Raw genomic sequence first — 17,532 nt, forward strand, 5'->3', positions numbered from 1 at the left:
CATTTCTGCTACCTGTATGACCCCTTCTCTTTTCCAATGGTTATAATCAGTCTGACAGAGAGAGGTATCCCAATCCTTGTGGTTTTTAGTATAACAATGACCATCAGTGGGACCCTTTGTGGGGTTCCTTGAGACGACATTGTTGTAAATAAGCGCCGTTTAACTAAATAATCTGAACTGAAACTATCTCTGTAGTTATGCTGCTATAGGCTTAGGCTGCTGGAGGACATAATGACCACTTTCACCCTCTGCGCTACATTCTCACACTACTCTCCAATTTTCCATTATTTGCTGTTATTTCAGCTTTTAACTTTGTTCTCTCTTTTCTCTTCCTAGAAGCTACACCTGGCCTGACTCTGTGTCTACCTGTGACACCTTTCTGGAGAGGGGCATCGTCCGAGCTTCTGCTGGCAACAACTTAATGCTCACCTTCTACAGATGATCCACATGGCCCTGTCTTTTAGTGTTTAACCCTTTCTGTCTCCTAGACATGGCTACTGACTGAGCTTCTACTGTAACTAACTCTATGTGCTCTCTTTCAGACTCTAACCTTGAAAACTGGCTCAGAGTTTATCTGTTCTTTCTTTCTAGATGAAACGACTAAAGGAGCTACATCCATTAACATTTACTTTTCCTTCCCATAGAAAGTACTCCTGGATCAGTGCTTCTTTGTTCTCTTTGTGTCTCTGCTCTGTTCTCTCAAACCTCCAGTCGGTCGTGGCAGATGGCCGCTCACACTGAGCCTGGTTCTGGTTCTGCTGGAGGTTTCTTCCTGTTAAAAGGGAGTTTTTCCTCTCCACTGTCGCTACATGCATGCTCAGTATGAGGGATTGCTGCAAAGTCAACACCAGTGACTGTCCACTGTCTCTACATGCTCATCCAGGAGGAGTCAATGCTGCAAGTCACTGACTGGATGCAATCTGCTGGGTTTTCTTAGATAGAAAAACTTTTTATCCAATTTGAAGAAATAACTGAATCTGACTGAACTGTTCAATGGTTACGATTAATTGAAATGTATGAACCTGACTTTGTGAAGAACCTTGAGACGACATGTTGTGAATTGGTGCTATATAAATAAACTGAATTGAATTGAGCTCAGTTATAGACCTGAATATTCCTCCCAAATGATGTGAAGAACTTTAAACCTTTCATGATGTCACATAAAAAGACAAAAAAACATCACCTTAGAAGCCATAGAGCAAGAAGTAGTTGCATAGTGAGAACTTGAACTGGCACTGGTGACCCGGTTCCTGCTGGTTTCTCTCTGTAACACTGAGGCCAGCTCCATGCAGAGCTCCAAGATGATTGTCCTGATCAATCTAAAGCAGCTAATAAGCCATGCATCATCATGTACCAGCAGATCAGTACGATCTCTGAAAAAAATGCTCCATCCAACTTCTTTCAACGGTGATGTCCTCCAGCTGAGCCAAAGCTGCCATCGTTCCTCAGTTACACGCAACTTTAGCAGCTATTTATGGACATGTGTGATTGTCTCCAGCTTGTCCACCTTAGGAATCATCAAACCTGACTTGTTAGGAATGAATCTGCTGATCTGACATCGTTTTCTTCCTCAGTGAGAATGAAAGTGTCCCTTGGATGATTCTCATGCATTTTATGCTCCTCAGCGCTCAGACCGATGAACATTTCCATCTACAGGCGACAGAAACAGGAAGTTTCACAGTTTCCATCATTTTCTGAGGTTGTTTCCATCATTTTCTGAGGTGTGTTACCTCACTGAGGCTTAATGTGATTCAGGTTCATCTCTCTGATTTAAACCATAAAAACTCAAAGTTATGTAAAACATCAGGTTTGATGCTCCATGAATTAAATAAACTGAATGGATCATATTTCAGTGGATTCAGGGGAGATTTAGTTCTCTGTAGTTTATTGTTGGCGATTGAAAAAGTTTGCGTGTCTGCTGCACATTTTCACACAACATACATGCTGAGTTGAGCCTTAAACGTTGCGCCTCATGGTTTATGTGTGCTTCCTACATGAAGTCCCTGGATATTGTTTTTGCTTTTCCATGAATCTATTTGTGTTTCTTCTAATCTATTTTCCTACATTTCTTTGTTTATGTTTGTTACTCTGAGAAACAAATTATATTCTTTCATAGCTCAGACATGCTGAATGACAAATAAATATGATTCTTATTCTAATTCTGATCCAACAGGACCTTTAAAGCTGGAATATTATTTTTGCCATATTTCAATTAGTTTCTGCCTGCATTTTCATTTAAAATCTAGTTTTTAATAAAGATCTCTAAGCTGTTCAAATTATAAAATAAAATGCTGCAATAAGAACAAAATGGTCAACCAAATAAAACTATTAGACTGGTTTATTAAATGAACACAGAACATATTTCAGTTTTGTATTAATAAGGATTTAATCGAATATTTGTATTTTAATCATTAGTACCATATACTACTTCTAACATATTGATATCACGTATGATTACACGCATGAATTAATGAAATAACATTTAGAAAGGTTATATAGAGCCAAAGAGACCTAAAAGTAAACAGAAAAGACGTAATTCATTCATAATGAGACATTAAGTAGTTTGTTTCTTTGCTCTTAAGCTGATTTCTCACCTGCCACAAAATAGAAGTTATTGTGTTTATTTCATACTCTGCTAATGTATCCTTTGTGTTTACATCATACTTTTCCATTATGATGGTGAACTGGTAAGGATTGGTTACTTTCCCAGTCTGCTGGATTGTAGATTCTGTGTCCCTGAATTCTTGTCCCAGTAAAACCAGTTAAAGTCTCTCAGCTTCCAGCCACTTCATTCTTATAATTGACAGCAAACTTATAGTACACTGTGACAGAACTTCTTAACTCAAAGGATTTTGTTATCATGGTAATTATGACACGTGAAATGCTTCATTACATCACAGAAGCAAACATGCAACAAACCATCGTGTTCTGGTGTTAGATGATCATCAACATAATACTGAGAGCTGCTAGCAGAAAGGATCATTACAATAAGGTACAATCACCCTGTTTCTTTTTCAACTCTTCCAATTCTTCTTGTTGCTTTTCCTTCAAAGATTCTAATTCTTTGTTTTGTGCTTCTTTTGTCTTGATTTCAGCTTTCAGATCCGTTTCTGTCAGAGTTTTGAGATCCTCTAACAGTTTGTAGTCTTTGCTGTGTGTCTTCTTCAGATCATCCAGTTCTTCTTCATGTTTCTTTATCAGATCTTCAAAGTCTTTCTTGTATTTCTCTTTAAACGTATTGAATTTTTCTGCTTGCTTCCTGGCTTCTCCCTCATATTCCTTCTTCATTTCATCAATTTTCTTCTGAAATTTTTCCTCTAATTCCTTTTTCTCCTTCTCCTCTTGTTCTTGTCTCGTCTTTTCATTTTCTTTTCTTTTCTTGTCATCTTCTTCTCTTTCTTTCTCAAATTCATCTTGAAGCTTTTTCAGTTTTTGTTGTTCCTCTTTCCGTCTCTCTTCATTTTCTCTGCCACGTTTTTTCCTCCACTTGTTTCTTTCCTTCTTCCAGGCTTTTCTCTTTTCCTCCGTCTCTTTTCTCATCTCTTCCAGTTTTTGGTCGATTGTCTCCTTTTCTGCTGATTCTGACATAATTTTTCGCTCCAAAGCTTCTCGTTCTTTTTCCCACTGTTTTTGTTGTTGCTCTTCCTCTTCTCTTTGTTTCTTCTCTTCCTCTTTCCTAATTTCCTCGTCTTTCTTTCTCTGCTCTCGTTCCTTGCCGATGTTTTCTTCCATCTCTTTAAGTTGTTCAGCTTTCTGTTTTCTCTCTTTCTCCATCTCTGCTCTCTGTTCCTCCATTTTTCTTTTTATTTCTTCCTTTTCTTCCATATGTTTCCTTTCAAGCTCCTCCTTCAGTTTTTCCATCTCTTCTTCCTTCTCCTTCAGGATTCTCTTCATTTCTTTCTGTATGGCAGCTTCAGCCTCCTGCAGCATCTTGTTGGTGTAGCAGCTGCCTCCATTGTCTTTCACCATGGTGTCGATCTTTTGGATCAGCTCTGTGACTTGTGAACGGTGTTGCTCGTTGTAGTTATTAAACACATGGTATCTTCCTTTACAGTCATTGATCAGCTTTTTACAGGAAATTTCACAACCTGCAATGAACTCAGTAGCAGACGTTTTCTCACGTTCCAGCTTGTCTCCTCCAGTAAAAAGGACGATGGTGAACTTCTCTGAATTCTTTCCAAAAACCTTCTTGATGAGTTTTAACGTCTCCTTCTCCTCCTCTGTGAATCTTCCGATCTGCAGCACCAGCAGGAAGACATGTGGACCAGGAGCCAGAAGACTCATACATTTCACCATCTCTTCACCAACTTCTTCATGGGACAAATTGTTGTCAAACAGACCAGGAGTGTCGACAACAGCAACAGGACGACCGTCCACCTCACTTTGGGCTTTCTGACAGCTTTTTGTAACTGATTGTTGAAATGAACTGGAAATGAACTCCTGTCTTCCCAGAATGGTGTTTCCTGACAAGCTCTTCCCACTCCCGGTTTTCCCGACCAGAACAATCCTGAGACACTCTGGGCTCTTCTTCTCATCAGTGTCTGAGAAGAAGAAGAAATTCAAAATAATAATTCATAATAAGAATGATCTGTTAGGGCAACAATAATTGTGATATTTGCAGTTATTGTGAGATATCTCACCCCAACAGTTTAGGTTGAAAAAAAAAAACAATCACATGTCTCTGGTCAATGTTTGGAATGATGAGAAACCACCTTCTTATGACTTGGATGATCAGTTTTCTGTGTGTGGCAAAACCAGCAGTATTTCATTCAACCTATTGGTGAATTGAATCATATAGATAACTCCTGGTTTAGTGATGTATTTGATAAACTTGTAATTATTGAACACCATGCCATTAGAATTTTATATGATTAAATAGTTATGTTTTAAGATATTTAGTTTTATTGTAATTAATTAACAATACTTTGCTCCGTTTTTTTAACAGTGTCAATAAATTACAGTGTGAGGATAAGCAAAGATAGTTTTAGTTTGTCATAATCATACAACCTGCAGAGGTTTGAATGGTGGAGTTTAAAAATGTTGCATAAATCTTAACATTGTTATTAATGTATTCTGATGAATACAGTTGAGCCCAAAACAAAGAAATGAATAAATAACTGGCAGATTTGGGTTTAAAGTCATTTTGTTATTTGACCAACATGTTTCTTCTGACTGGCAGTAAAATGTATGTTTTAGAACGGCCCAGCCCTAGTCCTGACCAGAATCTGACTGAAAATCTGTAGAGGGAGCTAAAGATTAGGGTGATGGTAAGTAGGGCTTCCAACCTCAAAGGCTGGGAGCTCATCACCGAAGATAAATTATCAAAATATCAGAGGAGACATGTTTAAAGCTGCTGAGTTGTTATAACAGTTTTTCATTCATTATTTGAAATATAGAATAAAAAAGTTAAAAAATATTTTTTTTGTTAAAAAGAGGTAATTTTTCTATCTCTTAAACTTTATATTGTTTTATTATCTTATACCTGAGAGATGTCTGTCTCATTTCCAATTAGGATCAAACTTCTTGGTTAGATTAAAATTACCTGAGATGTAAACATGTGGGGGTATGTATACATTTTGGGCTTGACTGTTGTTGGGCCATCATACCGGAAGAAAGACTGATCAAACTACACCTCCCATCATTCATCACAGACAGAGGTGATATAAGCCGGTGCAGCACAAACCTCTGGTCAGTAATGGTTTCCCGTCCCAGGACGACAATTGCTGGACGAAGACGACTAATAGTAAGCCTTTTGTATCTGGGCAGAGATTAGGTTAAAATAGGATGATCCAAGTATCGTCATTGTTTTAATTTTGTGTGTTTTTTGGACTGTTGCAATAAGGCTTCGAGGCAACGCTTCCCTGTAGCTGAATTTTGAGTGTTGGTGTTTTACTGTGTTTTTACAGTTAACTTGGGTTCCACAGACTGGCTTGAAAAACAGCCTTTGGGTGAAATCTTTACTAATTTAAGTTTTTTTGGCATGATACGACAGTCCTGAGCTTTGTTTACGCTGTGGTGTGCTGTTTCTGTTTTTCCTTTCTCTCTCTCTCCTGCTCGCTTCCTACCTGTGGCTTCCTTTGGCCAAGAGGCTAACACACAAGCTAACTAGTGCCCCTTTTCCACTGGCTCGTTTTAGGCAGTGCGGCTCCGTTCCACTCGGTCTCTCTCTACTTGGTATGGTACCAGTTGTGTTTCCACTGAACCGCTGATGGCTGGAGCTATGACTTGAAGCCACCAGCCGTCAGGTTGCTGTGCCGATATTAAAGTTACTATGTGACATTGTCACATTAAAGTAATCTGCATAAAATGATTTAAAAAAAAGAAAATAAAAGCATAAATAAACTTAATACTACAAATTGTGTATCATTGTATATGCAAGAATGTCTTATATATGTTTCTTCATGTATAAAATGATCCACTGGGATAATTATCTGCACCACAGCCCAGCCAGAACCTATAAATAAGGCTCAAGGGTTCTGATGTGAAGGGGTTGGCAGGAGAAGTGCTATTGTCTGGACCTGAAGAAGGACCAGAAGAAGTTACAATTTTGGGCCTTTATAAGGAAGTTTTTGTCTCAGTCATGGCAATAATGAGGACAATGACTTTAAAGCGCAGAAGTGTTGAAGTTAGGTTTAGGTTGGATTTTGAATATTTGTGTTCCAGAGATTCAGTAGCTCGTCCTCCTGTTTGACCCGATGAAGGCAGTCTTTTTACGGGCAGCTGCTCTCTGCCTGCTCCCTGCTCCTGCAGACTCTGGTTTTCTTAAGAACCGTCAATAAATGTCAGAACCAAACTGTTTCATGGTGGTTTTGTTTTGTGTGTTTTGGGGGAAGTGTTTGTGCATCTGAACAGCTGATTTTATATGTGATCAGCTGATTTAGGATGATTTTAACTACAGCGCCCCCTACCTGCATGTAACTCAGAAAGCTGATGTGTCCTTTTTCTTTTTCTTCAGCTGTGAAGGCCTATTGTAATTCGAATGTTTATTAGGCCCGAGTTGAACTGCAAGGGCCTATTGTAATCGTAGGATTTCTTATTATTATTCCGTTGCGTCTTTGCGGGGCAATTTGGGGGCTTTGCCGTGCACCAAAACGCGTATGATTTTACCCAAAATTGTCCTGCGCGTGAAATTTTTGTTCTTTAATGCCCTCGTCAATGGGCGTGGCCAAACCTCTTAGCCACGCCCCCAAACGTGAGATAGCCCAAACTGTAAGTCGTAGAGATCTGAAATTTGGCACATTGAGTCAAACCAAGAAAAAAAGTATCTTGGGGGTATGCCCTAAAACACACAGGAAGTCGGCTATTTTGGATCAAATGTTAATTTTTGTCAATTTTTCACTTTTACTCACCTCGAACTTTAACGAACTCCTCCAAGCGATTTTGAGCTATCGGCTTCATATTTGGTCAATATGCAGTGAAGGGATGCGGGATTAAAAGTTATCAAAATCCTGAGTTCTCGGCCATGTTTAGGGGGCGTGGCCAGGGCAGGAACTTGGCATTGCGTAGAAAGTAAGAAAATGCAATGACTTTTCCAAAGAAACGCCAAATCACACCAAAGTTGGCATGAAGGAGGACCTTTGGGTTCCCGACGATCCTATGGGGTCAGATGCTGACATCATCTTAGCCCCGTGCCCTGAGAACAGGAAGTCACTTTTTTTACTGGGAAAGGTAACTATCTGCCTGTCTACATTCAATCCGCTTCAAACTGTGTCAGATGACTGATAACTGGTGGGTCTAACTTTGTTTGAAGCACAGTAACTTTTCATAAAAGGTCGTGGTGGCGCGGCGAAGTTGGACGTCACGCCATGGCCATACGTTTGGCTTTAATTTCCACATACATCATCTTTTCTGCACCAAATTCAATGTGATTGATCCTTGTCCAGTCCCCAACAGAGATCTGATGACATATTTGGTGGGCGTGGCCTAATTTGTCCACAGCACCTCCTAGAAAATTTTTAAAAATCAGCCCCATGCCATGCTTTGATCGAGGATTGTGAAATATGATACACATATGTAACTTCTCAGGACCTACAAAAAAAGTCTCTTGGAGCGTTGGTCCAAACCCCATAGGAAGTCGGCCAGTTTGGATTGAATTTGCCCCCGTTTTTGCCGTTTCTAGCCCGCATATCTGAGCGAACTCCTCCTACAGCTTTTGACTTAGAGACGTGAAAATCACTCAGTTTACTGTTAAGGAACTGGGGATCAAAAGTTATCAAAAGCTTTTTGATACATGAAAGTGTGTGGGCGTGGCCAAACCTCAAAATATGACTTCTCGCCATAAAAGACAAAATTGATTTAGCTTCTACACGGAAAGTCACAGAGACCTGAAACCTTCTAAGACTGATCTGCCTCTGGGCCTGAACAATATTCACTGATAAGATGCTGACATCATCAAACCCCTGCCCCCTCATAACAGGAAGTGCCATGTTTTCCTTTTGATGGTCCATATTTGGTGTCCTTCACCTTATCAATGTGAAACTGTCCCAAGTGACAGATAACATGATGGTCTAAGACAGTTGCCAGTATTGACTGGCTTGCTGGTGGGTGTGGCTGTGGTGGCGTGGCAAATTCTGATGTCACGCCACGGCCATACGTTTGGCTGTAAATTACACATGAATGATCCAATTCACTCCAAACTGAATATGGTTGATCTTTGTCAGCCTCCAAACAGCTCTATTGGATTACAATGGAATTTGGATCAACAGCGCCCCCTAGGACATTTCAAGTGCTCTATCTCCATCATACATCATCGGATCCACTTCAAATGTAGTATACATCATCAGGGAACAATGCTGAACATGTTGCCACACTCAGTTCATGACATCATTTCAGCTCCGCCTACTAATAAACAACTGAATGCAGCTTCCATCTGGAAGGTCAGATTTCCCCCACATTTTAAATGCTTCTCCCCAAACCAGAACTCTGTATGACCGAAGATCATATGACATGTCGCTCACAGCTTATAGTTAGAGTGGCTTAGGTTATCCTGAGCTATCTCTGTAGTTATGCTGCTATAGGCTTAGGCTGCTGGAGGACATAATGACCACTTTCACCCTCTTCGCTACATTCTCATACTACTCTCCAGTTTTGCATTATTTGCTGTTATTTCAGCTTTTAACCTTGTTCTCTCTATTCTCTTCCTAGAAGCTACACCTGGCCTGACTCTGTGTCTACCTGTGATACCTTTCTGGAGAGGGGCATCATCCAAGCTTCTGCTGCCAATAAATGCTCACCCTCTAGTGGTCACCCACTTGGCCTTGTCTCAGCGTTTAACCCTTTCTCTCTCCTAGACATGGCTACTGACTGAGCTTCTACTGTAACTAATTATATGTTCTCTCTTCCAGACTCTAACCTTGAAAACTGGCTCAGAGTTTATCTGTTCTTTCTTTCTAGATGAAACCACTAAAGAAGCTACATCCATTAACATTTTACTCTTCCTTCCCATAGAAAGTACTCCTGGATCAGTGCTTCTTTGTTCTCTTTGTGTCTCTGCTCTGTTCTCTCAAACCCCCAGTAGGTCGTGGCAGATGGCTGCTCACACTGAGCCTGGTTCTGGTTCTGCTGGAGGTTTCTTCCTGTTAAAAGGGAGTTTTTCCTCTCCACTGTCGCTACATGCATGCTCAGTATGAGGGATTGCTGCAAAGTCAACGCCAGTGACTGTCCACTGTCTCTACATGTTCATCCAGGAGGAGTGAATGCTGCAAGTGTGACTTGAATCTGTATGATTCAATTGACTTTGTAAAGTGCCTTGAGATGACACGTGTTGTGAATTGGTGCTTTAGAAATAAAACTGAATTGAATTTACATATCTATTGGTGTTCATCATTTGTTAGTCATATTATCACTTGATCCAGAAACTTTAATTATTCCTCATTTTCCAGTTGTTTATTACTCATTAACTGATTGATCTGTCAATTACTATTGGTATCTTGTTCTTAATTTATTAGTTTAGTGACGGTTGCTAGTTTTAGGTATAGTGTTTATTGGCTTATATATATATATTGACTGTAAAGGTTGTGCTATTTTATTTGATAAATTCACGCATATAAAGAGAAGCGTTTTGTGCTTTTTTTGTGTGAAATTGATTTGCTGTCTGAAGGTCTGTGCTCGTATCATCCCTTTTTTGGTTAGTTGTCTCAAAATCTTGTTACATTTATGATTACTTTAGTTGATGATTATTAATTATAATTATTAATAAGTTCTAGTAGTCCAACAAACACAATTTCATAGTATATTTCGAATATCAAAATGTGGTGGATGATGTTTGTTAGGAATTATAAATTACTAATAATAACTTTTACTAAATATTCACAATCATACCTGCAAAACAACTGTATACTACATTTCAATGAGCAATATTATTTCCAGGGATGTAAAAATATTTTAATACCTTCATCGAGATCTGCAAAAACTAAATTTAATTATAAACTTTCCTCTTTGAAAAGTGAGAGCTCTGAAACTAATTTAATTATATCACCAATTTATAGTTACAGACAAAACAGAATTCATAAAACTGTTCAGTTAAATAAGAAATTGAAAATAATTTGAACATTCAAGTTATTTTTACCTGTGAGAGCAGTCTCTGTGTTGAACTCCTTCAGTTCAGTCTGTAGCTGTGATTTTTCCTCCATTAGGCCACATGCTAATGTTTTCGTTGTGAAACCGGTCCAATTCTTCCTGTCAGAAATGCGTTTCTCCACCTTCTCCAACAGTTCTGGGATCTGCTGCTGGTCCTTGATGTTGAGAACAACATATCTTCCTCCACAGCTCTGACAGAGCTTCTGGATGTCCTTGTTCTCCTTCACAAAGTTAACAACAGCTGGAGCTGCTGGATCTGACTCCACAGTGAACAGAACCATGGTGAAGTCATTGACCCGAGAGCTGAAGGTGTCCTGGATGGTCTGTAGCTCTCCCTTGTCTTCATCAGTGAGGGGACCCACAGGTAGGACCAGGATGAAGGCGTGGACACCCTCAGGATCACAGAGGGAGATACACCTGAATGATTCCTCCATCACCTTCTGCTGAGCTTCTCCATACAAGGCAGGCAGCTCCACCAAAGAAACCCAACGTCCACACACCTGTCCCTGGTTTCTAACACACTCTGATGAGTTGGAGGCTGAATGAAGCTCTGTCTGACCTAGAATGACCTTGGCTGCTGAGGTCTTCCCTGCTCCTCTCCTCCCACACAGAACCAGGTTCAGTGGAGGTTTCCTATGTTCATGTTGGGTTCTGCTGGTCTCTTTTCTGAAGGTCAGATATGTTCCTTCGTTCCCATACATGATCTTTTTAATCTCCTCCATTAACAGATTGAGGTCATTATTATCCATGTTGTAGCATCGTTCCTGAACTAGCTTGAGGAGCTCAGTGACAGATGAACTTTTTTTACTGTTATTTGTTAAGACGACCATTGAATGTTTGAAGGCATCTCCATCAAACAAACTCAGGATGAACTTCAGTGTTTCTCTGTTTTCTTTAGTAAATTCTGAAGGTTTCACCAGCAGCAGCAGAACATCTGGTCCAGGAGGACAGAGACTCACACAGTTCTTCACTTCACTCTGGATTTTCTCCTCAGTCAGACTGAACATATCAGAAGTTTTTACTACTGTTACTGGTTTTCCTCTCCACTCCCCACAGGAGGCCACACTCTGCTTCTGTTGATGAAATCTCTGCTCTCCAAAGATCAAGTTACCAAGTTTTATCTTTTTGTCCTCACTTTTCCCCAACAGCATGATCCTAAAACCAGATGCTGCAATAGAAGAGAAAATTATGTGATAAAACAATTACTTGCAGATCTTTTTCAGCCATTTGTAGGCTACAGTTAAAATTATAATAACAAGGATTTAATGTAATGTCAATATTTAAATTCTATAGAGATACAGTGCAAATAATATATATATATATATATATATATATATATATATATATATCAATGTCATTGATTACATGAATATGCCAGTGAGCTGACGTGCTTCGACGGATCACAAAGATGCCAGCCACTGCTCATTTATTTCAACCAGGTTTTTCTAAAATTACAAATCTGTGCATCGATCCAGAGGAGTCAGGGCAGATTGTATATGTATTTCATGTTGATCCCTAGAAAAAGCTTTTTTATAGACTTTGAAATAACAGGGCTTGTGAATGGACGTCATGACGCATTGCACGATGGGATTGCCGAAGCCATTTTGACGGTGTCGCTAACAGAAGCTACCTTTAACAATAATGAGATGAGCAGAGCAAGACACGGATTCCGTACTGCAACAAATTAAACAGCGTCTCGAGAAGGGGATACCTGGAGAAAATACAGTCAGTTAACAGAACACTGAGTGGATAACCGACTTAAATGAGCATCCAGAGGTAACATTATCTGACGTGTTTGGTTACCTTGTGTGTGGAGTGAGTGCCTACATACACGAGCAATTATGAAATTACAAATCCCTGGAAGGTCATCTGCAGTTCACAAACAGATGGGTGCAGGATCTTCAGATTTTCAAAGTAAATCACCACAACGCCATCGTTCTCACAAAGTTATGTGCAGATAACATGCACACAAAAACATGTCTCTTCCAAACGTTTCTAAGCCTGCTACACGTTTGGAGCCACTGCAATGGAAAACAGTACCGTCATGTGTTGTTTCTGATGAGTAGTGTAAAAAATGCAAAACATTTTTTGTTTGGTGTGGTTCTCTTTCACATTTTACTTTTTGCAAGTGAACTATAACTTTTAAACAAAGCCACGCGTGTGATGACCATTGCTCCCATTGGACAGAGATGACCAGAGCAGTTCAGCGCACAGTGTGGAAGTGGAGGAAAACTCGTGTTTAATGCGTCTCGTACCTCAAGACAACTTTGGTGAAGTTTTTTCATTTCAACACAGCATTGTTCAGAAGACCGCCAAACCTCTCCCGTATTTTCTCCCTAAACATCCTGAACACAACCGCATTCTTGTGTCTTTTCTAGCAGTTGGGTTATGTGTGCATCTGCCCAAATATCGAGATAGCACAATCTCTCCTCGTTGCTCCAGGCCCGTCTACTGCTCATCGTTTGTAGCATCCATGCAGTAGTAGCGTTAGCAACACGAAAAGGCTAATTGTCCCCATGATGTTCTGCTTTGTTAAGTCCAAAAGGGCGTACGTTTCCTGTATTTGGCTGGATAAAGGCCGGTCTGTATTCACACCAAAAAGCAAACTGCACCAGAGTCGGTTTGGAAGCTGACTGAGACCACCTCAAAAAGTGGGTCTCGGTCTGGTTGTTTGGTCCAGTCCAGGATTCATTTTAGTGTATTCACACCTGCACAAAAAGACCAGACCAAGGGGGGAAATAAACTGTGGTCCATTTAAAGCGTACCAAACGTGGCGTGTCTGAATACACCCTAAAGCTATACCTATTCTCTGTTTCAAGGACCTTTTCTCTCTTAACTTTAATAATAATCATTATTTTTGTCATTGCAATTGTACATTCCAACAAAATTGTCCTCTGCATTTAACCCATCCCTTAGGGAGCACTGGGCTGCTATTGTGCAGCACCCAGGGAGGCTAAGGGTCTTGCTCAGGGACCCAAAGACTGAGACAGATGGAACGGGGGCTCAAACCGGCAACCCACCAGTTACAGGACAAACTCTAACCACCCAAGCCACACCTTCCCCTCTTACTTCTGTTTGGTGTAAAACAAGGCCTGCTTCAGCACAATCTTCACAAATCCACACATAAGCACCATCATAGTGAAGTACTGATCACCACACCTCATGTGTCCTCATTAGTTATTTGAATTTACTAAGACAGACCTGTGTCTTCCCCTTCAGCCTTCCGTCTCTTCTGTTTCTGACATGGCTTTTGGGCCGGGTCGAGATGGACTCTTTCTGTGTGGAGATTGCATGTTCTCCCAGAGCATGTCTGGGTTTTTACCTGGAAGCTCTGGTTTCTGACCAGTCTAAAACATGCATGTTAACTAGTAAATTACTCTTAACTGTGAGTGTATAGAATAGAGAAGTGACCTCTATAGGCTGTCTGCAATTTGCATTAATAACTCTTTAATTAATTCACTCACCTTCATATGAGAGATGTTTCCCGACTATTTTTCCACTGAGACCTTTAAAAGCAGGACATGAATGTTTATCATAATTGATCAAATCAATAATTATTTGTCTCAAAGTTTTATTAAAATTGTTTCTGCACTTACCAGCAGCTGTAACAGCAGCTACAATATAACCTGCTGTCTTTTCTTTCCGGCTCTGATTCCAATCTTCTAAGCCGGTTGATGCTTCCTTAAACTCTTCATAACTCACATGTTCTCCATTGTTCTCCTTTACAATTTGACCAAAACGAGTCAGCAGCTCTGAAAGTTCAGTTTCTTCCATCTTTAAATATCTGTATCTAAATTTTCTGATCAGTTCCTTTATAAGAGGCTTTTTCATTTGATCTTGAAAATTGATGATGCGATGTTTGTATCTAGACTGTAAAATGAGTAGAAATGAATGATCAAATGACTGATCACTGAAAGTGTCAAGGACTCTGTAGATCCTGTTTTTCTCTTCTTCGGTGAAATTTTCAGGCTGCAGAACCAACAGGAACACATGAGGTCCAGGAGAAGAGATCCTTGCACAGTCTTTAATAAACTCTGTCAGTTTGTCTGCTGTGAGAAACTGAAGATCTGGAGTGTTGATGACAGATATTTTCATGTTTTCCTTTTCTCCACTCATTCTCATAAATGACTGAGCTTCATTTTCAAAAACATCCACTCCCAGTATGAAGTTTCCCACTGAACTCCTCTGGGACCAGCTGCTTCCCAGCAGAACCACCCGGAGCTCGGACACTGAAATTACAGAAATAGAAAGTTAACTGACAGCTTACTCAATTGGAAAGATTTCAAAGTGAATGTTTTTAAAACCATAAATCAGTATTGTGGCAAAATGTTTGTGTTGAGATATCTCAGTTACCCAAGTGCTAGCAAGCTATCTGTTCAGCTAATATGAACAGACATCTCAGCCAGGAGCTAATTATTTGTTCTGTTGTGTTTTAAAGATGTCAGGATCTGCCATTTTGGACTTTGTGGTTTTGTGGTTTGTTTACGTTTCAGCTAGATGTTTCTATTCCTTTGGGTTTAGTAGTTATGTTTGTTTATTTCCTTCTGCTTCCTGATAGTTTTGTTCTCTCTCCTGCCTCCTAGTTTTTAGTCGGTATTTCTCCCCTCGCCCATAGTTCCCTTGGTGGTTGCGTTCTCATTTGTTTATTACTTAGTATGGTTTTCTCCTCTGATTATTATTATTATTACAGTTCTCTTTGCTTCTTTGGGTTTTCTAGTTTACTCTCTCGCTTAGTGTTTCTATGCTTGTTTATTGTTAGGTTATTTGTTCTTGCTGCACTCTTCTAGTTTATTAGCTTCTTTTCCCTGTTCCTCGTCTTGTCATTAGTTCCCCTTCAGTTATTATTTACTCAGTGTTCATTTCCCTTTATATTTGTAGTTATTCCCAACCTTATCCCTAACACAAGATGTTGGTTCATATCTTTGGAGCTACTTCATCACCAAGCATTGCAACATTTGCGCTTCAAAAATGTGCAACAGATTTTGAGGAAGAGTTTGGTCATGAAGCTCCTAACACAGTTAGGAAGATCTTTTATGTGGACGACTGTCTTAAATCCACTGTTGATGAAGACACTGCAATCTCTCTGTTCGGGGTTATGATTTTGAGTGATTAATCTTGATCAATAATTATAAGTAAAAATCATAATTTGACAAAATCAATTTCTTAACCAAAATCCTCATTTATGAATCGAGACCAGAGATGTTTCTGGTGTTGTAATTGCGGCTGATCGCCTTTGACAATTACAACCGTTAAATACTCCGTAATAATTAATAACTATTGCCGGAGATGTCACTGTTTAATCGACCGTTTCTGCCGAAACGTGTGGAACTTTGAACCTTATCTTGACTGACGAATCACTTTCGCACACAATGAACACAAAACGCTCTCTTTTTATCTATGTGAATATTAATCTTCACCTACTCAACATGCAAAATTCTACATAACAAGGGTAACACATTTAACTAAGCAAAAATAAAGAAAACAGCAGTGGGTGTGTATTGAATCAACCAGCGGTTATGGCAAAATTGAGAATATGACGAAGAGGTGTGGTGGTGAGTGGCGAGTGGGGGGGCGCAACTCCAACTGTAACTCAGTTATTCTGACCATAAAACTTCCCCCAACTCCTGAGCAGACAAAGGGTTATAAAGCTTTTGGCGGCAAGCTAGCGAGCAGTGATATTGGAGACAAAGGAAAATGGAGAATTTTACCATGAGGTTATTTTAACAGTCCAGTCTTACCTGCGTTGACTCTCAGGTGGTAAAACACGCACAGAGCTAGGAACGCAGCGGCTCCAGATATCAAAATAACACATCAAAGTTTCAATAACAAAGTTACATGCACATATCATTCAGAACACATGAGATTCTAACTAGCGATTATCATCGCACTACAACCTCTGACCCTGCCCAGGCCTTCTAATAAAGAAATAAAAATAAAGGATGGGTTTTACTTGGTGAAGTTTCCTTCTGGGGCAGCGAGTGAGAGGAAAAGGGGGGGTTTGAAGCGTTGCTGCGTGTCCACAGTTAAACCCCAAGAAAGCGGTCAGTCCCCGGCCTTTGGCTTTCTTGACGAAAAGAAAAAATAGGATCTGACCATCAGCAGTCGACTAGGGATGAAACACAGTGGCGATTCGTTTCCTCGAACTCCGTGTTTTTAGTTACGTGTTAAACTCATGTCTTCGATCGGCAAAGTGAAATTTCTGGCCTTCCTAGTCCAGAAACCTCAGTTATGAATTGTTTGTTGGCCAACGAGAGAGAATAAATGAAATCCACTCAGGACTCTTCTCCAGGTGATGCTTCAGATGTTGGTGATCGGGTCACGATCTCCAGCTGAAGGCGTGTTTTCAAAATGGGCGCCTTCCTATATAGCGTCCTGTGACATCAGACTTGGGACGCCCAGTCATATCAGTCGCAATGCTCGATGGGATATGCAGGAGCGGGCTGTCCTGGATACAAAATGGCCGATGCCATTGGAGAGGCACAGTGACGTCCAACAACGTGCAGATAGTCCAATACTCAGCAACAAGTGGTCCAACATCTCTTTGCAATGATTTAAGATGCATGCTTGCAAAGGATGGATTTCAACTAACAAAATGGTCTAGCAACAGCAAGAAGTTGCTGAGTTCTATTCCTGAAGAGGAAAAGGCCCCAGGGTTTCAAGATTTGGACCTAAATAAGGACAATTTGCCAGTGGAGAGGGCATTAGGAACCCAGTGGTGTGCTGAAACGGATCAGTTTAAATTCAAAATCAACATCAAAAATAAGCCACAAACAAGAAGAGGTCTGCTGTCCCAGGTTAGTTCAGTCTTTGATCCTTTGGGATTCATTGCTCCTGTGGTACTGCCTGCCAAAAGGATCCTGCAGAATCTGTGCCGAGAAAAATGTGGATGGGATCAAAATCTCCCAGAAAACATTGTAAGGAACTTTAAACAATGGGCTGAAAGTTTGCAACTTC

The 17,532-nt window shown here is 40.1% G+C and overlaps 1 protein-coding gene across 1 annotated transcript in view; it reads right to left on the bottom strand.

The window, feature by feature from the left end:
- Nucleotides 1-2,320: 2,320 nt before the first annotated feature.
- Nucleotides 2,321-17,532, bottom strand: part of LOC124877810 (GTPase IMAP family member 8-like) — a 48,759-nt gene continuing 33,547 nt past the window's right edge. Inside the window, exons 3-6 of the mRNA XM_047381356.1 lie at nucleotides 14,175-14,807; nucleotides 14,043-14,084; nucleotides 10,568-11,746; nucleotides 2,321-4,541 (exon numbers count right to left, since the gene is read on the bottom strand). Coding sequence (XP_047237312.1) covers nucleotides 2,983-4,541; nucleotides 10,568-11,746; nucleotides 14,043-14,084; nucleotides 14,175-14,807 — 3,413 coding nt within the window. The 3' untranslated portion in view covers nucleotides 2,321-2,982. The remainder of the gene's footprint in view (nucleotides 4,542-10,567; nucleotides 11,747-14,042; nucleotides 14,085-14,174; nucleotides 14,808-17,532) is intronic.

This window comes from Girardinichthys multiradiatus, chromosome 12, assembly GCF_021462225.1.
Source record: "Girardinichthys multiradiatus isolate DD_20200921_A chromosome 12, DD_fGirMul_XY1, whole genome shotgun sequence".
NCBI lineage: Eukaryota > Metazoa > Chordata > Actinopteri > Cyprinodontiformes > Goodeidae > Girardinichthys > Girardinichthys multiradiatus.